Source organism: Pinus tabuliformis, chromosome 3_2 (assembly GCF_031772625.1).
Source record: "Pinus tabuliformis cultivar Carrire ecotype Pingquan chromosome 3_2, CPIR1, whole genome shotgun sequence".
NCBI lineage: Eukaryota > Viridiplantae > Streptophyta > Pinopsida > Pinales > Pinaceae > Pinus > Pinus tabuliformis.
In genome coordinates, this window is record NC_142302.1 from 328,444,413 (window position 1) to 328,466,608 (window position 22,196).

The window sequence follows — 22,196 nt, forward strand, 5'->3', positions numbered from 1 at the left end:
TTCCAAGAGTCAATGGCATCCATTTCCACAGCTTTCATCTCTGTTCTTGCACCAGTAGGGTTAGTCGGTAAAACTAGGGTTTTATAGGGTTTGCATTTCCTTTCAGCTTTCAGCTTCTTTCTGCAAGTAGATTAGCCTCCTTTGAGTTAGCTTTCATCCATCATAGTTAAAAGCTTCTTCTAAGAGCTCATAGAGGTTGGACTAAGCTCCTAGCAGACTTGTGCCAGCTGATCAAGTGACAACCTGCGGCAAGAGCTAGTACTTGTGCATACAACATCGTCGCTTCCAAGTTTGTTACGAACTACGGGGTTGATAAAAGTAAAGAAGGGAGTCCCAGGAGTTGCAGCATCATTGCTGCAATACTAGAGCCCACCATATTTTTGGCGCTGTTGCCGGGGAAGCTTCAGAGCATTCGTGATTGCTGCTTTTCTTCTATTTTCTACTGCAACCTTCTGATAAGTAGTTTATTCCAGTAAGAGTAGAGTAGTTGTTTCATTTCCATTCTGAAATTTCATTTCCACAAAAGTAGATTAGACATTTCCTAGTTTCATTTCATTTCAGCAAGTGTATATTAGCATTTCCTGCTTTCATAGATTAGCATTTCAATTCCACAATTTGAATTCTGCAAGCGTAGATTAGCATTTCAATTCTACAATTTCCATTTTGCAAGCGTAGCTTAGCATTTCATTCCTGCAATTTCATTTCAGAAACATAGATTAGTCCTTTCTTTCTTTCATTTCAATTATGCATTTTCATTTTAGCAAGACAGATTTTAGTTAGTTGCAGTTCAATCTATTTTGGTTTTGCAGGTACAAGCAAAAAAAAAACACAAAAATCAACCAAAAATATTTCCTTTCATGCCTAGTAGGAACAGAGACAATACAGGAAAATTCTTACCCAACACCCCCACCACATCACTAAGTCACCCTTCTATTTTCTTCGGTGGCAGTGATCCAGAATAACCTATAGGTGAACCTCCAAAGATATACGAATATCCTATAACAGAAGAAGAGCAAGAAAACGTTCCTCCTGAGACCATGGCTGAACACAGGAACGGTATAGGAAATTAGGAGAGAATAGAAGGTGCCTTTCTCATCCGAGAGACAAATGGGTACACAAAAATGAAAAACATAAGTCCCTCAGCCTTACCTCACTTGCATGGATTGACCACTGAGGACCCTGATACCTTCTTGTTAGAGATTTTTGTCCTTTGTTGAACTTATGACTATGCAGAAGACGAGCAAAAGTTGAAACTCTTTCCCTCTACCCTCAAGGATGCAGCACTACGTTGGTTCATGGGGTTACCTGGAAATAGTATCAGAACTTGGGCTCAAATGCAGCAAACCTTTAACAACAAATACTGGGACTACTGTAGGTCAAAGAAAACAAAGGGAGAAATCTTTCGGATGACCATGGGAAGTGATGAGTCTTTGGAAGACTATGAAGAAAGGTTCCAACACAGTTATAAAAGGGCCAAGCCCAAATCTTTGAAGTCGGTTCTACTCCGAGGATTCCCTAAAGACCTTCTAGATATCCTCCATTCGGTAGCTGGAGGAGACATCAAACAACTACCTTATGATGACATAAAGACTGTGTTTAGAAACCATTCTAGGGTAGCCTGGAAAAGAGGTAGGGGGAATCCACTTTCAACTAGTGCCACCTTCTCCAAACATGAGTTTACAAATCAGATGGAAGACCTTAAAATTGAGGTGAGACAGACCATTTCCATGCAACTGGATGCTTTCGAATCCAACAGAAGAAAGAGGAAGCTGAGAGGGCTTTGGCCATCTTTTGTCCCAGATGCACAAGGAAGAATCCTAAGAACAAGTGTCCATTGCACTCAGTAGAGGTATGTTTCGTTTGTGAGGAAGACCACCCTACAAAATAGTGCCCAACCTTACCAAGACTTAAAGTTGTGTACCAAGGGGCTGAAGGAGCCACTAAACCACTCTACTTCCCCAACCAAAGGAGGCCACATGGATCCAGACCTTACCAGCAGGGGATGCAAGGAACATCCCAAACTTATTACAACCCCAACCAATCCACTCACATACCTTCTTAGGGTCCCCCTGCTCATCCTTCCTAGTCTGCACCCCCTCCTTGGTCATATCCATCTCAATACCGTACTCAACTTGCTGCTCATTCGTTTCATTCTCATGTTCAACCACAACCTCACTAGAATGCACCAAAACAGGGGTGGAGGCCCTAATACAACTCTCCTCCCACCATTTTGCCTCCACCACCTGCTCAACCACAACCATTACCTCCTGCTCCTCCAAGACAACCCCAGATGATTGCTCAACCGAACCCGAAACCCAATAACAAACAGGCCCGACAGGTATATACCAGAGAGAAAACATGCCCTACCTACGCTATGGAGATTCAGGAGATCAACCTACGATCTGGGAAGGTCCTCCCAGATAGCCAACCTCCTCCTAAGGAAGATGAAGCAGAGGAACAGGAAAGTGAACCCAAAGCCATTCCACCCTTTCTTGAGAGACCAACTGGAAACACGCAACCAAACCCAGAAGAGACTTAACTTATGGGAGAACTTAAACAGCTGTGTGTAAAAATACCACTTCTCCAAGCCATCAAAGATGTACCAATCTACAACAAATTGATCAAAGAGAAGTGTTTCAGGCACCCAGGCAGGTGAAAGAGATATGCCCCAACTATTAATTTCATAGGACAATTGTCCGAACTAATGTTGGGAAAAGTAATCTGTCCAAAATATTTGGACCCTGGGAGTCCTGTAGTGGATGTCCACATCAATGGCACCATAATCCCCCACACCCTGATTGATCTGGGGGCTGCCATTAATGTGATGACCAGGGACACTATGCTCAAACTTAACCTTCAAGGTTCCCTAAGGAAGACCTCGACAGTACTACAGTTAGTAGACCGCTCCATCGTGACTCCTGAAGGGATTGTGGAAGATGTCCTGGTCTCTGTTGATTCTTGGGAGTACCCTGCAGACTTTTTGGTCCTTTAGCGAAAGGAAAAAATCACTGGATACCCCCTCATTTTGGGAAGGCCTTGGTTAGCTACTGCAAATGCTTACATCAATTGTCGAGCTGGGATCATGACCATTAAGAATGGGCCAATGTCCAAACAGCTAGTCCTATATCCTCCTGCCCAATCTTTGCTCGAACATGACTTACCTCTCTGGTTGGAGGAGGAAGATGAGGATGAAGTCTACTCTGCACCAATGTGCACCGTGGAAGCCACCAGGGGAGGTCCTCAAACTGAGGATGACCTTATTGATAATTTAATTCAAAATCCACCTCCCAATGTGCTGCCATTAGAAGAGTTGGTAGGAGACACGCAAGCCAGTGCTTTAGTGGATCTCTGTGTAGCTGATTTGACCTATTCCCGAGTTAAGAATGTGGAATTTGGCCCTGAAAGAACCTTGAAGATCAACTCATCCCTATCTCCCTCTCAAGAGAAAGAATTGTGTAGCTTATTGAACTGCCATTTGGATGCTTTTGCTTGGAGCTATAAGGAGATGAAAGGAGTCCACCCTTTAGTCTGTACCCATCACATTTACATTAAAGAGGATTGTAAACCAGTCAGGCAGCCTCAGAGGAGAATGAATCCAGCCCTTAAGGACATTGTCAAAGAAGAATTGCAAAAGTTGTTGGATGCAGGATTCATCTACCCCATCTCTGACAGTAAGTGGGTTTCTCCTCTGGTGCTTGTGCCCAAGAAAAATGGGAAGTGGAGAATCTGTGTAGATTATCGAGAACTTAACAAAGCTACCAAGAAGGACCATTTCCCTTTGCTTTTCATAGATCAAGTGTTAGATGGCCTGGCAGGGAAGAAGTTCTTTTCCTTCCTAGATGGTTTTAGTGGGTATAATCATATCCAAATAAGCCCGGAAGACCAAGATAAGACCACTTTCACTTGTCCATGGGGTACCTTTGCCTACCGGGTCCTTCCCTTTGGGTTATGAACCGTTCCTGCCACTTTCCAAAGAGAAGTACTGAGCATATTTGCTAAGCTAGTTCATGATTCGGTGGAAATCTATATGGATGACTTTACTTCTTATGGGTCCAACTTCCAAGAAGCAGTGACTAACCTGGGAAAAGTTTTAACCAAATGTGTTGAAATGAACCTGTCCCTCAGTCCTGAAAAATGTGAATTCCTGATGACTGAAGGGACCGTGCTAGGTCATACGATTTCTCAGCAAGGATTACAGATGGATCCCAACAATATTGCTATCATCCAAAGGGTTCCACCTCCTCAAAAGGTAAGGTATGCTCGGAGTTTTTTAGGCTTAGCGGGATATTATAGAAGGTTCATTAAAGATTTCAGTAAGCTAGCCTCTCCATTGTTCAGTCTTTTCAGGAAAGATGTTGAGTTTATATGGACTGACAACTATCAAGAGGCTCTGGATGTGTTGAAGGATAAGCTGGTAACTGCCCCAATCTTGAGAGGTCCAAACTAGGCCCTACCTTTCCACATTCACACAGATGCCTCGAACAAAGTCATAGGAGCAGCCTTAGGACAAGTTGAAGAGAAGCTACCGTATGCCATATATTTTGTCAGTCAAAATCTGTCCAAGGCAAAATTAAACTATACTGTAACTGAGAAAGAGCTCCTAGCTGTAGTCCATTCCCTAAATAAGTTTAGACACTATATCAATGGTTATCAAACATTCGTACACACTGATCATGCTGCAATTAGGTATTTTATGAATAAACCTGATGTAAATGCTCGTATCATTAGATGGTTACTTTTATTGCAGCAATTTAATTTGACCATTGTTGATAAGCCAGGTAAGAGAAATGTTGTTGTTTATTTTCTGTATAGACTAGATTTGCCTACACGTGAAGAAGGGGTGGTGGATGATCAACTGCCAGATGAACACCTATTTTCTATTTTAGTACTCACTCCATGGTTTGCTGATATAACAAATTACTTGGTTTCAGCACAATTCCTGCCACACCTATCCTCAAATGAGAAGAGCAAGATCGTGAGGAAAAGTGCCCCATTCACTTGGATTGGGGGCAACCTATTCAAACTTGGACAAGATCAGATTTTGAGGCATTGTGTCAAGGAGGAGGAAGTTTTTGACATCCTCCTAACCTGTCATGATGGACCCTGTGGAGGCCACTTTGCAGCAAAAGGAACCGCTTTCAAAATTCTACAGGCAGGCTACTATTGGCCCACTCTTCATCAAGATGTGAGAAGATACATCAGCTAATGTGACCGATGCCAAAGGATGGGGAAACTGACTCCAAGGGATGAAATGCCCCTCCAACCTCAGGTGACTTTCAAGCCATTTGAGAAGTGGGGCATGGACTTTGTGGGTCCTATCAACCCTCCTTCAAAACAAAAGTCTTACATCTTTGTGTGCACGAACTACCTGACAAAGTGGGCAGAAACAAAGGCAATCAAGGCAGCAACAGAAGAAAAATTCGCTGAGTTTTTGAGGGAAAATATCTTCTATAAGTTTGGCTACCCAAGAGAATTAGTCACAGATCAAGGAAGCCTGTTTACCTCTAACCTGATTGAAGACCTGCTTGCTCATCACAAGATTAAGCACAGAACTTCCACCCTTTATAATCCGCAAGAAAATGGGCAGGTGGAAGTCACTAACAGGGATTTGGAAGAGATTTTGACTAAAGTGGTGAGCAGCAGTAGAAAAGATTGGGCAGATCGCTTGGTTGAGGCCACCTGGACCTACACCACTACTTGGAAAACTACAACAAGTTTCAGACCTTATGAGCTGGTCTATTGGAAGAAGGCTTTGCTGTCCATAGAATTTGAATACAACACATTGAGGTTGGTAGCTCAACTGGACCTAGATCTCAACCATACACAACAGGAAAGACTACTTCAGCTGAATGGACTAGATGAACAAAGAATGCAGGCCGTCCTCCACTTAGAGGTGGTCCAACTTCAAAGAAAAATATGGCATGACTAGCACCTTAAAGAGAAGAAATTTCAGCCAGGAGATTGGGCACTGTTATATGATTCAAGATACAAGGATTTCAAAGGGAAGCTGAGGACAAGATGACTGGGGCCATATACAGTGGAGAAATGTAATGAAAATGGTTTAGTCCTTATCAGGACCATTGATGAAGAAGCCATCCCAATTCTCGTCACTGGGCATCGATTGAGGATCTACAGGAAGCCCCTTTCTACGAAAGTGTTCATTGAAACTCTGGATAAATTAGTGCTGGTAGTGGAGCAGGCCCCTGTCTCCACCCCACCCACATTCTGAGCACCAAAAAAAAAAGAAGAAAAAAACAGGAAAAGAATGAAATATCCTTGGGTGAAAACCTCTTGGAGGCACCCAGGGTAGGCAGTAAGGGTGAAAACCTCCTGGAGGCGCCCCGGCTGTCTCAAAAAAAAAAAAAAATACATAGAAAAAATAAACCTGACTTCTGTTGAGCAAATTGCAGGTTGCAGGAAGGACATTGCAGGTTAGGAGGATCGCACAAGACCAAGACAAAGGTCAGCACTAGGCTACATGCATCCCTCACAATCAATTCCTCCATGACCACTACCCTTCCCTAAGATTTGATCTCATTCGGGCCAAGATTTCACCTTCTACAGGAAGTTTTGTGTCTTCTACAGGAAGATCCTGTAGAACCCACAGACGAGAAAAATTGATCTCAGAAGGGAATCTAAAGGTTGGGAACCTACCTATGAGACCTGTCCACATCCCTGTTTCCATTCATCACCATATGTCACCCTCTTCCATCTCTTTACACCTCCATTGCACCCATTTTTTATTTTTTCATGCACAGTCACAGACAGAAAACGTTGTTTTCTTCATACTGCCAGCAAAAATTTTTATTGACAAATCAAGTAGCAGTTTCTCACTCACCATACCTGTCAATCTCCATCTTGACTCCTCATCAGCCGAAATCCTTGTCAGCAGTGTAGCCCTACTCATTCTAGCTTGCATTCCAAGAGGAGAAGCAGCTACAAGGCATCCTACAGGAATCTTGTAGTAGTTGATCCCTCTGGAAGACATACTTTGGAGACAAGGACAGCTAAGACTGGAAAAAGAGAGATGCAAAGAGCTCTTCATGAATGTAAGAATATCAGTAGCAGTCGAATCCAAGCATGTAGTGTGCATGCAGCAACAAAAAATGAAGGAACGGGTTCCAAAACCTGTGCATGCAGCAACAACAAACGAAGGAATGGGTTCCAAAACCCGAAATCTGCATAACACGGCCGTGACCACGCAAGTAAGTGCCTAAACTCATTTTTCAATTGCATAAATCATATTTTAAAAGTTACATGCCTATGGGAATGGTTTGGATTGAGTGGAATCGCTGGCCACCCTCGGCTAGTTACATATCCTTGTGGGATCCAAACGAGCCCTGTTACATTCAAAATTGCCGACGAGATGTGCAGCCAGCATGTGTGGAGTGTCCTTTTAGGGACAAATTTCCAGGACTAGTAGTGGTGGCGGCGAATAACGACAGAGAGGAGCTGACGGTGGTCATAAACACGCAGAAACATTATGGATGTGGCGTCGAACCAACGGTCCGGTCCAGCCACCTCATCCCCTCACCATGAATCATGCCGCAGTTAAAAGATGCTGGACTGAAACATGCACCACCTTCTGTTCACTCTGCAATCACAATGTCCTCGACTGGAGTATGCGTCCACCGCTTCCAAAAACAGTTAACCAGTCGTTCTCCGCCCGTCTTTATGCTTGTGTTCGAAAATCTCCCACGTATCGGGCTCACTCAGAAGCACAGTGTCATTCTACAGGAATCGGGGGCCTTCTATAGGAAGGGTTCTACAGGAAAGGCAGAACAACTTTACGGAGCAGGAAAACCTGGGATTTTCGTTGAATTTGGAGCTCCAAACGAGGTAGGCTCGAAAAAACCTCCTCTATGCATGATGTGTTTGTGCAAGGTGGTGAATTGAATGGCATCAGATTGAAAAATCAGAGGAAAAGTCTGCCTGTGTATTGGAAGTAAAATGTTTGCCTGCATATTGCACTGAGTTTCCCCAGTTTCTCTGCATCAAAAATCTCCTCCATGTTTTCTTTTTAAATTCTCCTGTAAGGAAGATATATACAGCCATAGAGGCCAGCCTGTGTGTGAAAAAATTTGAATTTGCATATCTATGTGTGTGCTGAGAAGGGAACCTGATCCTTATGCTCTGTCTGTAAAAAAAAAATTCTTCCTTTCATAAACAGACAGTTGAGTTCTAGGTGATAGCGGTCTTAAAACAAGGGAATTGTTGCTAGTTGATATTGAACATGCGATAAATTCCTTCTTCAGTAAAGGGGAAACCAATTTCAAGCTATCCTCTATTCCAGATTGACTGTTTGGTTGCCTGAGCATTTCCTTTTTTGAATAAAACATAAAAAGAGCACTCTCACCATGCCAGGAGGATTCATAAGGAAAGAGCCCTCAGACTCTAGCAAGCTACACGAGCATCCTGAGGTGGTGGACCTTTTCACCCGAGAAAATTGGATATCCTTCTTTGAAAAAATTCAAGGTCATGATGAGGAGATAACTGAGGAGTTTTTAATGTCCCTGAGACCACAATCAAAAACACATGCCACAGTTAGTTTTAGGGGTTTGACCCTAGAACTCACCCCTAAGCTCATCAGTGCAGTTACTGGTCTACCATTGGGGCTCCCTTGGAGCAAAGAAGAGAGATCCTGTAGAAGACAAAAATGGGGTTAGAAGAACCAACTTGCCTCCTCTCTAGAGTGAAGTTAGTTTTCAAATTATGAAGTATATCACATGTGAAGGGAGGTTTAGCATCATCTATGGATATCATTTCAGATTGTTGTGTGAATTAAGGCATGGGATTGACTTGCCTCCAGCCAAGAAACTAAGCATCCCCTATTTCCTTCTTCAGTCACTAATTGAATGTGGTACAAAGTTAAATGAAGGGATCACAGATCAGTTGGCCCATCATGGGCTCATCAAACTATTGTTGGAAGATGCTTTGCACACCTACACTGATCCCATATCTTGGGAAATCTTCAGAAACATGTCTAGGGATGACAATATTAGAACTTTGGCCAAAAACATCACCCCATCCAGTAGTGAGGAGGGAGAACACATTGAATAAGGTGAGAAAAACAATGATGAAGGAACACAGGACATTCAAGCACAGAAATAACAGAAAGAAAAAGGGGAAATGGGCCAAATTGCTAAGCCTAAAACAGAGGAAGAAACAACAACAAAAACACCAAGGGAAAAGAGGATGCAGAGTAGAATAGAGAAGGCCAAAAAAGCGCAAATGAAGGTTGCCACAGTGAAAGGAGGCACACAGAAACAAAATGAAAAGACACACCCTGAGATCTCAGCAACACAGACAGAAATAGTTGACATAGGGATTTATACAGGAAGCAAGGAAAAAGGACAGCAAGAGGAGAAATCACCTGAGATATTGGTAAGGGAGGTAGCAGCTATGCTTGCTGCCTTAAGCACACCTCCAAAACAAAAAGGGAAGAGAAAGAGGCAACCCTCCATGTACTTTAAAGCAAGGAGAAGCACAAGGATCAAAGTGGGCAGACCCCAGCCACAATCAAAGGAGCCAATTGTCATTGAGGACAAAACAAATAAACCAAAAGAAGAGTCTCCTTCAAAGATATCTATCACCTATGAACGAGGAAGCCCAAAAACCTCCACCTGGAGAGAGAGAATTCAGATGATGGACTCAAAGACAGCTCTACAGGAAGCTGAGACATCTCTATAGGAAACTCTAGCTAAGTTAAAGGAGACCGAGAAATTGGAGGAAAAGGCAGCCAAACCATCACAGGGAGAGGAAAAGACCGAGGAGATACTGGAACCAAGCCCTCATCCTAGCTTGAGCTCATACTACAACCTCTTAGAGGGTGGGAAAATCATCCCACAAAAATTTGTTTTGCCACTCTTCTTTGCATTGGAACAAAAGAGGATCAGAACACACACATGGATGAAAATTTCCAAATCTAAGGGGATTGAGGACATAGGCCACATGGAGGAGAAGTTAAAAGAATTGAGAGGAGAACTAGCCATGGTAAGGCATGTAGAAAGCTGCAAAAGGGCCCAGTTGCAGGAGGAGAATGAGCTGCTGAAAAAACAGTTGCAGCTACAGGAAGTCCACAAGGAAGGTAGGTTGTCCATTTTGGGAGGGCAATAGTAGCAATAAGGACCTCCAGCAAACAAAGACACAACTGAGAAATAGTAGAAGGAGGAAGAGCTACAAGCCAATGTGGAGATGCTCATAAAACGGCTTCAAGAACAGGAGTCTCAGGAAGCAGAAAAGATACAGGGTTTAAAACAACAGCTGCAGGAAAAAGACGCCCAGATGGCCTGCATGGCCAGTTGGGAAATAGAAGCCTTACAATGTAGGCAACCTGCTAAGTCATATGCCTTATATCTTAAAGATCAATGGTTGCAATTTCAAATTAACACCTTGGCCCAGAGGGGCACCATTCCATTTCAGAATTACCATCAGTTTATGGACTTGTGTGACAGTAGTTCAACAGAAGATAAGGCCAAGTTATCAAAATTATATTTACAAAACTTGGCCCTTCCAAACATGAATTTGTGGGACCCCAATGCTACATTGGGAGATGTGCAACTCATGGCCATGGCCTCGTGGTTAAACCATGAGGAAAATAAGGCAGCAGAGATTTAGAATGTTATGAACAAGGAGCTAAGTGAGCCACTCATGATCATAGCAAAGCCAGAAGATCCCTTAGCTTTACTGTATGCCCATCAGCACCTTGCCAACAACCCGCAAGTTCTCCCATACTACATTGAAAAGCAAGCTCATGCCATTGCCCACTTTGAGGACATGGAGAGACTGTTGGGTGATAATTGCATTCATGCTTGCACAAGGAGATGGAACACATTGTCCCACAGTCTAGAAATCAGAGAGTACCACTCCCCAAAAAGGATGAGGGAGGCATTTGCAAGCATACCACTTTATAAACAATCAATGCAAACTCTGCAGGCGAATTGGATCAGCCTGACGTTTAGTCCTCCATTGCTTTTGGGAATGCTGGAAGGGGTCAAAGAAGAAGAAGAGCACAGGCAATGGGAGGAAGTAGAGAGAAAAGCAGGATTTCATGACCATGAAGAGGACATCACCTCAGAAGCCTGGGATGTTAGAGAGGTAGTCAAAGCAATCAAAGATGATGAGCTAGATTAGTTGCTCAGAGGATGAGCAACACATTTAGCAGGGGGTGATGATGAGCCCCAAAAATGGGTAACTTATTGGGCTCATTTTGCCTATTATTCTCGATTAATCCACCATTATTCATAGTTTATGCACGCTTTTAAATATATTTATGTTAATTGAATGAATGAGAATAGTCACTTGACCATGAAGTCTAATACGTGCTTATTGCAGATTTTTGGAAATCTTTTTTACCAAGGTCAAGCATTTATGAGCCAGTTGACAGCGAAATACGAGGGAACAAGGCTGAGGATTGGTAGGAAGGGTGTCTCCTACACTAAATGACCCCTTCCTCGAGTTCTCCACCATCAGCTCGGAGTTGAACAGCCCACCAAAGATGATTTCCAGGGGCAGCCGAGTAGATTTTGTGAAGTGGCTAATTAACTGTAGTTTTGAGCAGCCAAGCCCCTCAAGTTAAGGAGGGTTGTTGGAGGTCCTCATGGTGTGTAAGTAGGAAGGCTTCAAGCCTTGGTATTTTAGCTCTTGAATAGTTGTTTTTTTCACTTTGGTGCTGCTCTGCCTTTCAACTCATTTTCGAGCTTTTGCCATAAAAAAAATTTTGACATGGTTATTTTTTGAGTAATGGAGATAAATTTTGCTTTGCACCAGCTCTGAGCTTCTCTTAGGAGGTTGTAGCTCTTGGGGTTGGGTCCCACCCAAGTGTCAGTACCTCCTTTGTGTATTATTATGTGTTTTCTTTGCATTCATAGAATAATTTCTTCTATTTAGGTTAAGATCTTGCTTTGTTACTTAGGTTGCTTTTGATGATTAAAATAGCTTTTCATGCTTCAGGTTGATTTGATAGTTTGATAATAGAAAATATCTGCAAAAAAAGGCCACCAAGCAATCCCTGATCTCATCTCTCCCTCCTTGGGACCATGAGCTGAGACCAAGGCATACTTGCTGCCACAAAAACACTATTTTGCCTTTCAATGCAATTGCAAGTGTTAGATTTTTAGTTGGAAAAGTTGATACCAGTTGTGCTTGCATATTTAGATCTATTCTTGCTTAGGTTTCCATAGTTATCTTGCATGATTTCCTATTCACAACTTGTTGTTCATCATGTTTTTGGTTTTTAGGTCAGATTAGGTCAAAGTAGATAGATCTCTGATTTTTCTAGTCTTTCTTTGATTAGTTTTGAGAGATAGTGTGCAGATCACCTGTAATACATCCCTGCCTATCCTTCCTTCATCACACAACCTGCTCCAACCCCAAATTCTAGATTCCTTCCCTTCATTTGCCACACTTTTCCAATTTGACCTAATTTCTACATTTTTGTGCAACATTGCTCCCTCCATCCTTGAACAAATCCAACCATATTCATCACTCCTTAGCCTCATTTACTAGGTCCTATACCTCTTCACATCCTCATCCATCCTCCATTTCCACTTTCCCACCATTTTTCCTCCATCAACCCTCAAAACCCTCTCTCGGCTCTTCCTATAGAACATCTTATAGAACCCCCGCAGACCTCCTGTAGAAGATCACATGGGCAGTTTCTCGAGATCTGATCAGTGTGAAACTCTCTGGAAGGGTGCTAGGGACCCCTTAGGCCCTCTTCCTACCTTCCCAACCTCTTGCAAATGCCCACTCCATTTACGTTTGCTAATAAACCCCTGCATAGTTAAAAAATCATTAAAGCACATGCATAATAATTCTACAAAATTACTCAAAAGTAAAAAAAGATGTTTTTTTCCATATTTTCCTTCAGAAGTAGCTTAGTCACATGCATTTTACCTTTCCAAGAGTCAATGGAATCCATTTCCACAGCTTTCATCTCTTTTCTTGCACCATAGGGTTAGTCGGTAAAACTAGGCTTTGCTATGGTTTGCATTTCCTTTCAGCTTTCAGCTTCTTTCTGCAAGTAGATTAGCCTCCTTTGAGTTAGCTTTCATCCATCACAGATAAAAGCTTATTCCAAGAGCTCATAGAGATTGGCTTAAGCTACTAGCGGACTTGTGCTAGCTGATCAAGTGACAGCCTGCGGCAAGAGCTAGTACTTGTGCATACAGCACCGTCGCTTCCAAGTTTGTTACGAACTACCGGATTGATAAAAGTAAAGAAGGGAGTCCCAGGATTTGCAGCATAATTTCTACAATACTGGAGCCCACCAGGGTTTCTGTTACTATTGTCCATGCCCAATTTTCACAGGACATTGGGTAGTATCAAGCTTTCTGGAATTCAACCACTGTAGTATTGATCAACTGGGAGTAAAACTCCTTTCAGAGTTAAAAGAAATATGGGGGGGGTTGGGGGTCAAGGTAGGAGTTTGAGACCTACCGAGATGCTTGGAAGAGACTTAGCTCATAAGCTTCAAGACAACAAGTTGGTTGCAGTGGTACCATTTACTTGTAAGCCCCTATTTTTCTCGTGGTCCAAATTTTTTTCTTAACAGGGCTTCAGGTGACCCACTCCATTACACTCTTGAGCTTACCCTCTTTCCAAGAAGACTACTCTTAAGTAATCTTAAAACTTTGACTAGGGCTGGTGTATGCTAGGTATCAAATCTCAAGTTATGGTTACAGAAAGGGCAGTCAAAAGGGTCAATAAACTTGAGAAAATATTCGAGGAATTAAAGACATCAATTACCAGCCAGATCTCACAACTAGCAGCTCTTATAAAAATGTCTCATAGGGAGGATCCTAATGTTGATCCACACATAGAAGGAGAATCCAACCATCACAATCACTTCCATGGAAATCAACACTCTTCGAGCCACAGGTCACCCAAGTTGGACATGTACAAATTTGATGGCTCTAACCCTGCATTATGGGTAGAACAAATGGAACAATATTTCTCCCTTAATGATATCTACAAATATGGAACTAAAATACATGTGGGAGCCCTTTACTTAGACCAAGAGAGATGATAGTGGCATCATAAATATTATCCATGGAGACCAACTTGGAACATGTTCTCAAAAGCCATATGTGATCACTTTGACTGAGAATCTAATTTTTTAGGTTGTCTCACTAAGCTCCAGCAAACAAGTACATTAAAGGAATACATTGTAGCCTTTGAACATTTGGCCATCAGAATTGACAGCCTAGTAGATGACTTATACTTGGAATGTTTCATCAGTGGCCTAAAAGAAGCCATCCAATCCCATGTCAGGATGCGCCGCCCAACTACTTGGTTGGACGCATGCTGCAAGGCCTTAGATCTAGAAATCGCCTTAGATTCCTAGTTAAATCATCCCAATTTTTTCGCCAAGAAACGTCCCACCCAGGCTTAGGTCCCCACCCAAACAGTTAAGGTTCAAAATGTGTCACTGATGAAAATGGACGAAAGAAGGAAACAAGGAATGTGCTACTACTATGATGACATGTACTCCCCTGGACATAAACGCAAGGAACCAAAATTCTCTCAAATTGATGCTACTGATAATATCTCAACAGATGAAGCTCCATCCCTTGAGGTGCATGAGGAAGAAGCGGGTGAAACCCAAACCGAAAATTATCTCACATGTATGCATGATGAGACGGTTATATCACTACATGCCTTCGCTGACATTTCTTTGAGGTAGACTCTCAGAATCGAAGGCTTTATTAAACATCGACCAGTAGTGGTATTAATTGATAGTGGAAGCACTCATAACTTTATCCATAAGAGAGTTGCAGAAGTTGATCATTGCTTTGTACAGGCGGTATCTAATTTCCAAGTCCTTATCGTTGATGGGGGGACCATCAAATGTGAAGGCCATTGTGAAAATTTTAAGCTTCATTTGGGATAATGCCAACTAAAGACCCACAGGTTTGCCATTGAAATGGGTGGTTGTGACATTGTCCTTTGTGTTGAATGGCTTCACACACTAGGCCCTATCACAATGGATGTCCAAGAGTTATATATGAGCTTTAAAAAGAACGACCACATTCATACATTAAGGGGACTCCAAGCAGGTTCTTCTACTATCATCAACTTGCATCAAATGGAGAAGCTTTTAAAAAAGGGCCATCATGGAGTAGTCACCCAATTTAATGCCATCCAGGCGATTGAATCCACTACTCCTCATCTTCATCTTGAGATCCAACAGGTATTAGATTTCCATGAGTGAGTCTTTGACAAACCTAAAGAGCTTCCACCCTCTAGGGTTGGACATGATCATAACATCCCTTTGGTCCCGGGTTCTCAACAACCTTATGTCCGCCCATATAAATATCATTTTTCCCAAAAGAATGAAATTGAAAAAATCATCAAGGAACTCCTCGAAGCTGATGTTATCCGTCCCAGCATCAACCCTTATTCATCTCCAATGGCCATGGTTCTAAATAAAGATGGAGAGTGGTGCATGTGTCCAGACTTTTGGGCCCTTAACAAGCTTATTATCAAGGACAAATTTCCTATTCCGGTTTTTGATGATTTGCTTGATGAACTACATGGTGTTAAATTCTTTACCAAACTCGAACTTTGCTCGGGCTATCACCAAATACAGATGAATTAAGTAGACATTCCCAAGACCACCTTCTGCACTCATTAAGGCCATTATGAATTCTTGGTCATGTCATTTGGTCTTTGTAATACTCCATCTACTTTTCAAAGCCTCATGAACCACCTTCTAAAACCATATCTTTGAAAAAATTTCCTAGTCTTTTTCGAGGACATTCTCATCTATAGCATAACATAGGACAAACATCTTCAAAATGTAGACCATATATTGCAACTGCTTCGAGATCAAAATTTATTTGTCAAATTATCCAAGTGCTCCTTTGGAATGGAAGAAGTAGAGTATTTGGGACACACTGTAGGTAGTGAAGGAGTGAGGGTTGATCCGAAAAATATCCAGGCAATGAAATATTGGGCCCAACCAAAAACCTTGAAGAGTTTGAGGGGTTTCTTGGGTCTCATTGGCTACTATCACAAATTTGTCCATAATTATGGACACATTTATTGACCCCTTACTAATCTTCTCAAGAAAAATTCATTTCTCTAGACTAATGCAACTCAGCAGGCCTTCTTGGCTCTCAAAAAGGCCATGTGCTCCACTCCCATATTGGCCTTACCCAACTTCAACAAATCTTTTGTGATTGAATGTGATGCTTCAGGTACCGGTTTTGGTGTTGTATTAATGCAGGAGGGTAGACCATTGGCTTTCACCAATCAACAACTCAGTGGAAAACATCTAGGTCAATCTAGTTATGAGAAAGAAATGATGGCCATCTTACATGTATTAGACACCTGGAAGCCATACCTATTAGGGCGACATTTCCAAATCCGCATGGACCACCATAGCCTAAAATGTTTTCTAAAGTAGTGTTTATCGTTTCCAGAACAAAATAAATGGCTTTCCAAAATGTTGGGATATGATTATAAGATAATTTATAAGAAGGGGCATGAAAATGTCGTGGTTTATTCTTTATCACGCCAATTTGAAGATGAGAGAACACTTCTATCACTTTATCTACCCATACTAGATTGGATTGAAGAGGCCTACAAGGAATGGTTCTCTGACCCCTCTCTGTCCCAACTCATTGATAATTTAAGGAGTAGATCCTAATCCCTCAGTAGACTACTCTTGGAAGGATGAGATTCTTCGCTACAAGGATCGAGTAATGCTATCCTCGGCCTCCACTGTCAAAACCCGTATCTTGGATGAGTTGCACTCATCTCCAATTACAGGACATTCAGGGTTTCAAAATACTTATGCTCATGAACATCGTTCTTTCTTTTGGACTCCCATGAAGAACAAAATTCTTACTTTTGTAGTTGCATGTGATGTGTGCCAACACAAGGAAGGGGAAATAGTGAAGTTACTGGGAACCTTACAACCATTTCCACTTCCTGCTTCTATCTGGATAGATGCTTCCATGGACTTCATCACGAGTCTCCCAAAGTGAGGCAACAAATCAATCATCATGGTGGTTGTTGACCGGCTTTCTAAATATGCTCATTTTTGCGCTCTACCACAACCATTTACCCCCGCTTTTGTGGCTCAAGTTTTCTTGAACCAGATCTTCAAACTGCATGGCATTGTGACCTCCATTGTGTCTGGTCGCAACCCCACTTTCCCGAGCAAATTTTGGCAGTAAATTTTCAAGCTACAGGGCACGCAACTCCAATTAAGTAGCACCTATCATCCCCAAATTGATGGTCAAATAGAAGCAACCAACAAATGTCTGGAGACCTATTTGAGGTGCTTCACTTCAGACAAGCAACATCAATGAGTACAATGGCTACCTTTAGCTAAATGATGGTATAATACTAACTATCATGAAGCCACCACAATGACTCCATATGAGGTAGTGTATGGTCAACTCCCACCTTCACCAATTTCTTATATCCCTAGATGTTCTAAAGAACAGATAGTTGATCAACTCCAGCAGAACCATGCCACCATGATTGCTCATCTCAAAGATAATCTACATCAAGCTCATAATAGAATGAAGCAATAGGTTGACTAACATCGTTCAGAGTGCTTATTCAAGAAGGGGATGAGGTATTCCTACGACTCCAACCATATGAGAAAACATATCTCAAAGAAAAGGGCTGCCAAAAACTAGCACCAAAATTATATGGGCCTTATCAGATACTTCAACGCATAGGAACAATCGCTTACAAACTGGCCTTGCCACCTACTTCAAAAACACATCTGGTCTTCCATGTATCATGCCTGAAGAAAGTGGTGGGGAACATTGTAGGGTTCAAACAAGTCTAGCTGAATTAGATGAGGAAGGCTCACTTTGGCTCCAATGAGAACAAGCCCTCGATACTCGCAGAAGACATCTCCGTGGCCGCACAATCAAGGAAGTCCTGATCTAGTGGAAAAACAACTCTCCAGAAGATGCGACCTGGGAGCCATCCACTATTCTTCAATAATTTCTGCAACTTCAGCGTTGAGGACAAGGCTTCTTTTGTTGGGGAGGGCATGTTAGGGTACAAACCTAACCCCTTTATTTAGGTAATAAGCCCGAGGGGTCGAGTTAGTGTCATAGTTAGTTAAAGAGTTAATAAAGCCCGCATTAATAATTGTCAGTGGTTGAACCACATTATAGAAAAGGGACCACAATTAGTTGTAAATGGGCCATAGTTAATAAATAAAGTGTTTAACATGTGTTATGCAAGGGACCACTAGTGGTTAGGGTTTTCGATGTCATTTAGCTATAAATAGTCTTGGTTGGTAGGGGAAAGATCATCGAGTCTTACTGTAATTGATCTTTTCTTTGTTGGAGGTATCCCCCTCAAAGAGGCAAGTGAACAATGAATCTGCTTCTAAATAATAAAATTCCTTGCATTTTTTCTCATTTCATGTGATAATTCTATGTTTTGGGCTATATTTCTTCGTATTTCTCGTATTTTGGATTTCTCGCAGGTGAAGAGTATAACAAAGTATTTCGAGTGACTAGATTACCCTCATCTTGAAGACCATGCGTCAAGCATTACATGAGATAAAATGTTGACACATTTAATAATTAATTCATGATGATAAGCTTGAGGTTAGAAAGGAACCAAGCTAAAGTAACAAAATACAATTTATTTATTTATTTATTTTTGTGAAGTAAATTCCTTTATTAACTAGAAGGAATTATAGATTATTTAGTTCCCCGTGTTCCTTTGGATTTCCATTGGGTAAACAAGACTATTGGAAAAATATGAGAGTTTTGGCCTAAAAAAAAATAGATACCACAAGTATTCAGAAAGATTACTGAACAAAGGCTTATTAGCCATAGTGAATACCATGAAAATTACACAAAATCTATCATCCTTCATAGACCTAGACAAACTAAGACAATAGTCATGTCAAAAAACTTCAAACATTTAGGTAATTAAGAAGAGGGGGAGACATTCACCTCAATAAGCACTAGGTCAACAATATTGTTAGGAGGAGTAGGTCTATTTACATGCATGATGACTATCTCGATCCTTGCTAGGCACTTGTCCATATCTCTGAGTTGCAATTGGAGTTTATCCATCATTAAAAGGATTTCATCTTTTGTATTATTTCATTCAAGAAGAAATTTCCCCAGGAATGTCTTTATGTGCAGTAGAGCTCCACAATATGCAAATATGGATTCTTATGCTCCCTCATATGGTCTATATCACGTACCCAGTTGATCACCATCGTAATAACCTTGGAATCAAAATCACAATCACAATTGGTGATGTTCTCCTTATTTACTTCCCTTAATTATTGTTGAATCTCAAACAAGGTTTTCATATGAAAGAGTTGAGCCAAGGACTGGGCTTGAGCTCTTGTCGAGAGAACCTCACCCACTAGTGCCATGTTGACCCCTAGCTCATTGATGAGCAATGGTTGCTACCTTTTTGCAAGAAATTGAGACCAATAATGACATAGACCATGGATAAGGGAGGGAGCACAGATTAGATGAAATGAAATACCTCCACAAATTAAAGGCAACTAGAGCTCGGCATTATTTCAAGTTGCTTAGGCTTGCAACATCTGTTGTGATCTCCTCTAACTTTGATCTCCAAGCAACATGAAGAAACATTAATAACTAGAATCGGGATATATGATGGGTGGAAGGACTTAGAGAGGGGAGGCCTGGTCCAGCACCCAAAAAGCCCCTTAACAAAGAACAACACAACCAAGTTATGCACCGACAAATAAAGAGGTAAGTTTCAAAACTTGTTGTAGAGAAATGCAAGGAATGAGAGTGACCAAACATGAGTGGATAAGAATTATCTATACCAAACTGAATTGCAATGACCATCATCATGAACTAGAGTGGATGTACTTTGGGAAGCTTCTGTATCCAACTTGCTAAATCCAATGTCGCATGTGGGAGGGGACAGACCATGTTTAATTCTCGAAAGCATTTTACCAAGCACTACGTTAAGCCATTCCAAGTTGCAACCATATTGGAGGGTGGTAGTCACATCTCCCTCAAGTAATCTTTGAGGTGGCGATAACCATCCCACTCTCAATGCCCCTTATCTCTCCCTATCACCCCATCTAGGGTGAAGTAATAAAATACATTTAAGGTTAGAGTTTGTTTCTTTTTCTTTCAAACGAGGCTAAGCATAAGCTAAGGCTAGTTCCAATGTTAGATAAAGGAACAATATTTCCACTTATAATATGTTGTCAACAAAATTGTATGAGGTTAAATATACCATGAAACACTTGACTTTGTCATCAACCTCTCCAAAGTCAACCTCTGCCATAAGATTTGAACCAATAACTTTATAGAGATTAAACTCCATAAAAAATCATTGATTTAAGCCGCAGCCTCATGGATAGTTAAATGTAGAGATATGTACAGTGCACGCATGAATAGTTAAGTGCAGAGGTATATGCGTTTCCAAACCTTTGAAAAATATGAAGATTGGAAGAAATCATCACTTTGTTCATCGCTGCACAAAGAGCACCCTCCGTTCGTTTTCAAACGCAGGAAACGGCGAATTTCGTATCTATTTTAGCTGCAGAGCTGTCAAATCAGGGGACGCCTTTATGGTTTTTAAATTGGCATTCACCAATAGGAGTCCGAAACGTGTCGATCATCGGCACCAAGAACAAGATGTGTCGTATTATTTTTATGGAATTTTGTGGTGAGAAAGTCGGTTTGGGTCACAGAAGTGAGATCACGGCCATTTCCACAGAGACTCCGGATCAATATTTCTCCGCCAGGTCAGTCCCAGAGCTTTTGCGATACGGGAGCGCATCGCATCTGTTTGGAGCCGCACATGTTGCTTCGCCTCATTCGCCCGCATCCATCGACATGCCACTTTTTCTTCTTCACCTTTCGACTCCTTCCGGGCCAATAGACTAGTATACTTTCGCGATCTCTGATACCGGGAGTCCGCGCCCTGGAAGCTAGTCAAAACTAGTGGATGGATTTTTGTTTGTTCCTCCTGAAACATATTCTTGAATAGCGGCAGGAAGCCATTAACGAGAGTTTGATCATCCTGCAAAACCTAGTAAACCCTGAAGCTAGTATAAACTAGTGGAAGGAAGCTCGGTTATTCTGCTCATAGAGCGAATTTGAGTTCAACGCCTGCCTATACTCAGATTTCAGGAACTCTTGGGATTTTTGGGTAATTGTGCAAAATGGGGCGCGGTAAAATACAGATCAAGAAAATCGAGAATAGCGTGCATAGGCAGGTGACCTTCTGCAAGCGGCGAGGCGGTCTGATGAAGAAAGCCTATGAGCTTTCAGTGCTATGCGATGCAGAGGTGGCGCTCATCGTTTTTTCTGGCCGAGGGAAGCTCTACGAACTTGGCACCAGCAACAGCAACAGGAACAGGTATGATTGACCATATTCACCTTCCAGTACACATCATTGTTGGTGCCTTTAATATACTTTTATTGATAATGAATGTTTGCAGTTGCTTCATGTAATGTTCTAGGGGGTTCATTCATGGAATATGGCTAGCAATCAGTTTCCATTTTGTGATAAGTGAAAGGGTGCAAGTTTGGTTGTGTTCCAATTTTGAAATTCCTTTTCCATTATTCAACTTGAGCCATCACATCCTCCAAATATTTTACTTGAGATATGATGTTTGTGCAATTGAATTCATAGGAAAGCATAGCATGTGTGGGGTTTAGAAATGTAAGGTGACAACAAATTGCCGGGAAGCCAAAGGATCTTTGTCACCTGTTACCGTGTAATTCATAAAACGTGCACTTAGAGCTCCTCCAAAGTTTGAGGGTTTAATGGGACAAACCCTTTGGTTTCTTCCCTGGCCTTATTCATGGTAAATATTTCATCATATGGCCTTATTCGTGGTAAATATTTCATCATATAGAGTCATTTAACTTTGAACTGGTCAAAGGAACTTTTATATTTATGATGCATAGCTTTTCTAAAAATATTATAAGTTTATTACCATCGAAATTTCTTTGTCAATATGACATTGATATTATACACTTTTTAATGAAATTTTTTCTCCTGGTTTTTCTCAACGTGACTATATATGTATAAAGTGATATTATATTATTTAGAGAAAATATTAAAAATAAAAATATATGTGTTTTTTATTTTTTATTATTTTTTTATTTTCACTATGTTTATGTTTATCATATTGAGGAGGTGATTTCTCATATTTTTCTTTTTCATCAAATGTCATTATACTTCTTTTGCTT

General features: G+C 41.4%; 1 protein-coding gene across 6 annotated transcripts in view; it reads left to right on the forward strand.

Moving 5' to 3' along the window:
• LOC149180839 (agamous-like MADS-box protein AGL11) overlaps positions 1–22,196 on the forward strand; it is a 278,094-nt gene that overhangs the window by 78,201 nt on the left and 177,697 nt on the right. The window contains exon 1 of one of the 6 annotated variants that reach the window (XM_089416317.1): positions 20,678–21,357. The exons of 4 other annotated variants lie outside the window; for them this stretch is intronic. In XM_089416317.1, coding sequence (XP_089272443.1) covers positions 21,161–21,357 — 197 coding nt within the window. In that variant the 5' untranslated portion in view covers positions 20,678–21,160. Of the gene's footprint in view, positions 1–20,677; positions 21,358–22,196 lie in introns of those variants that run through there. One more of the 6 variants, XM_089416320.1, reaches the window with a different exon arrangement.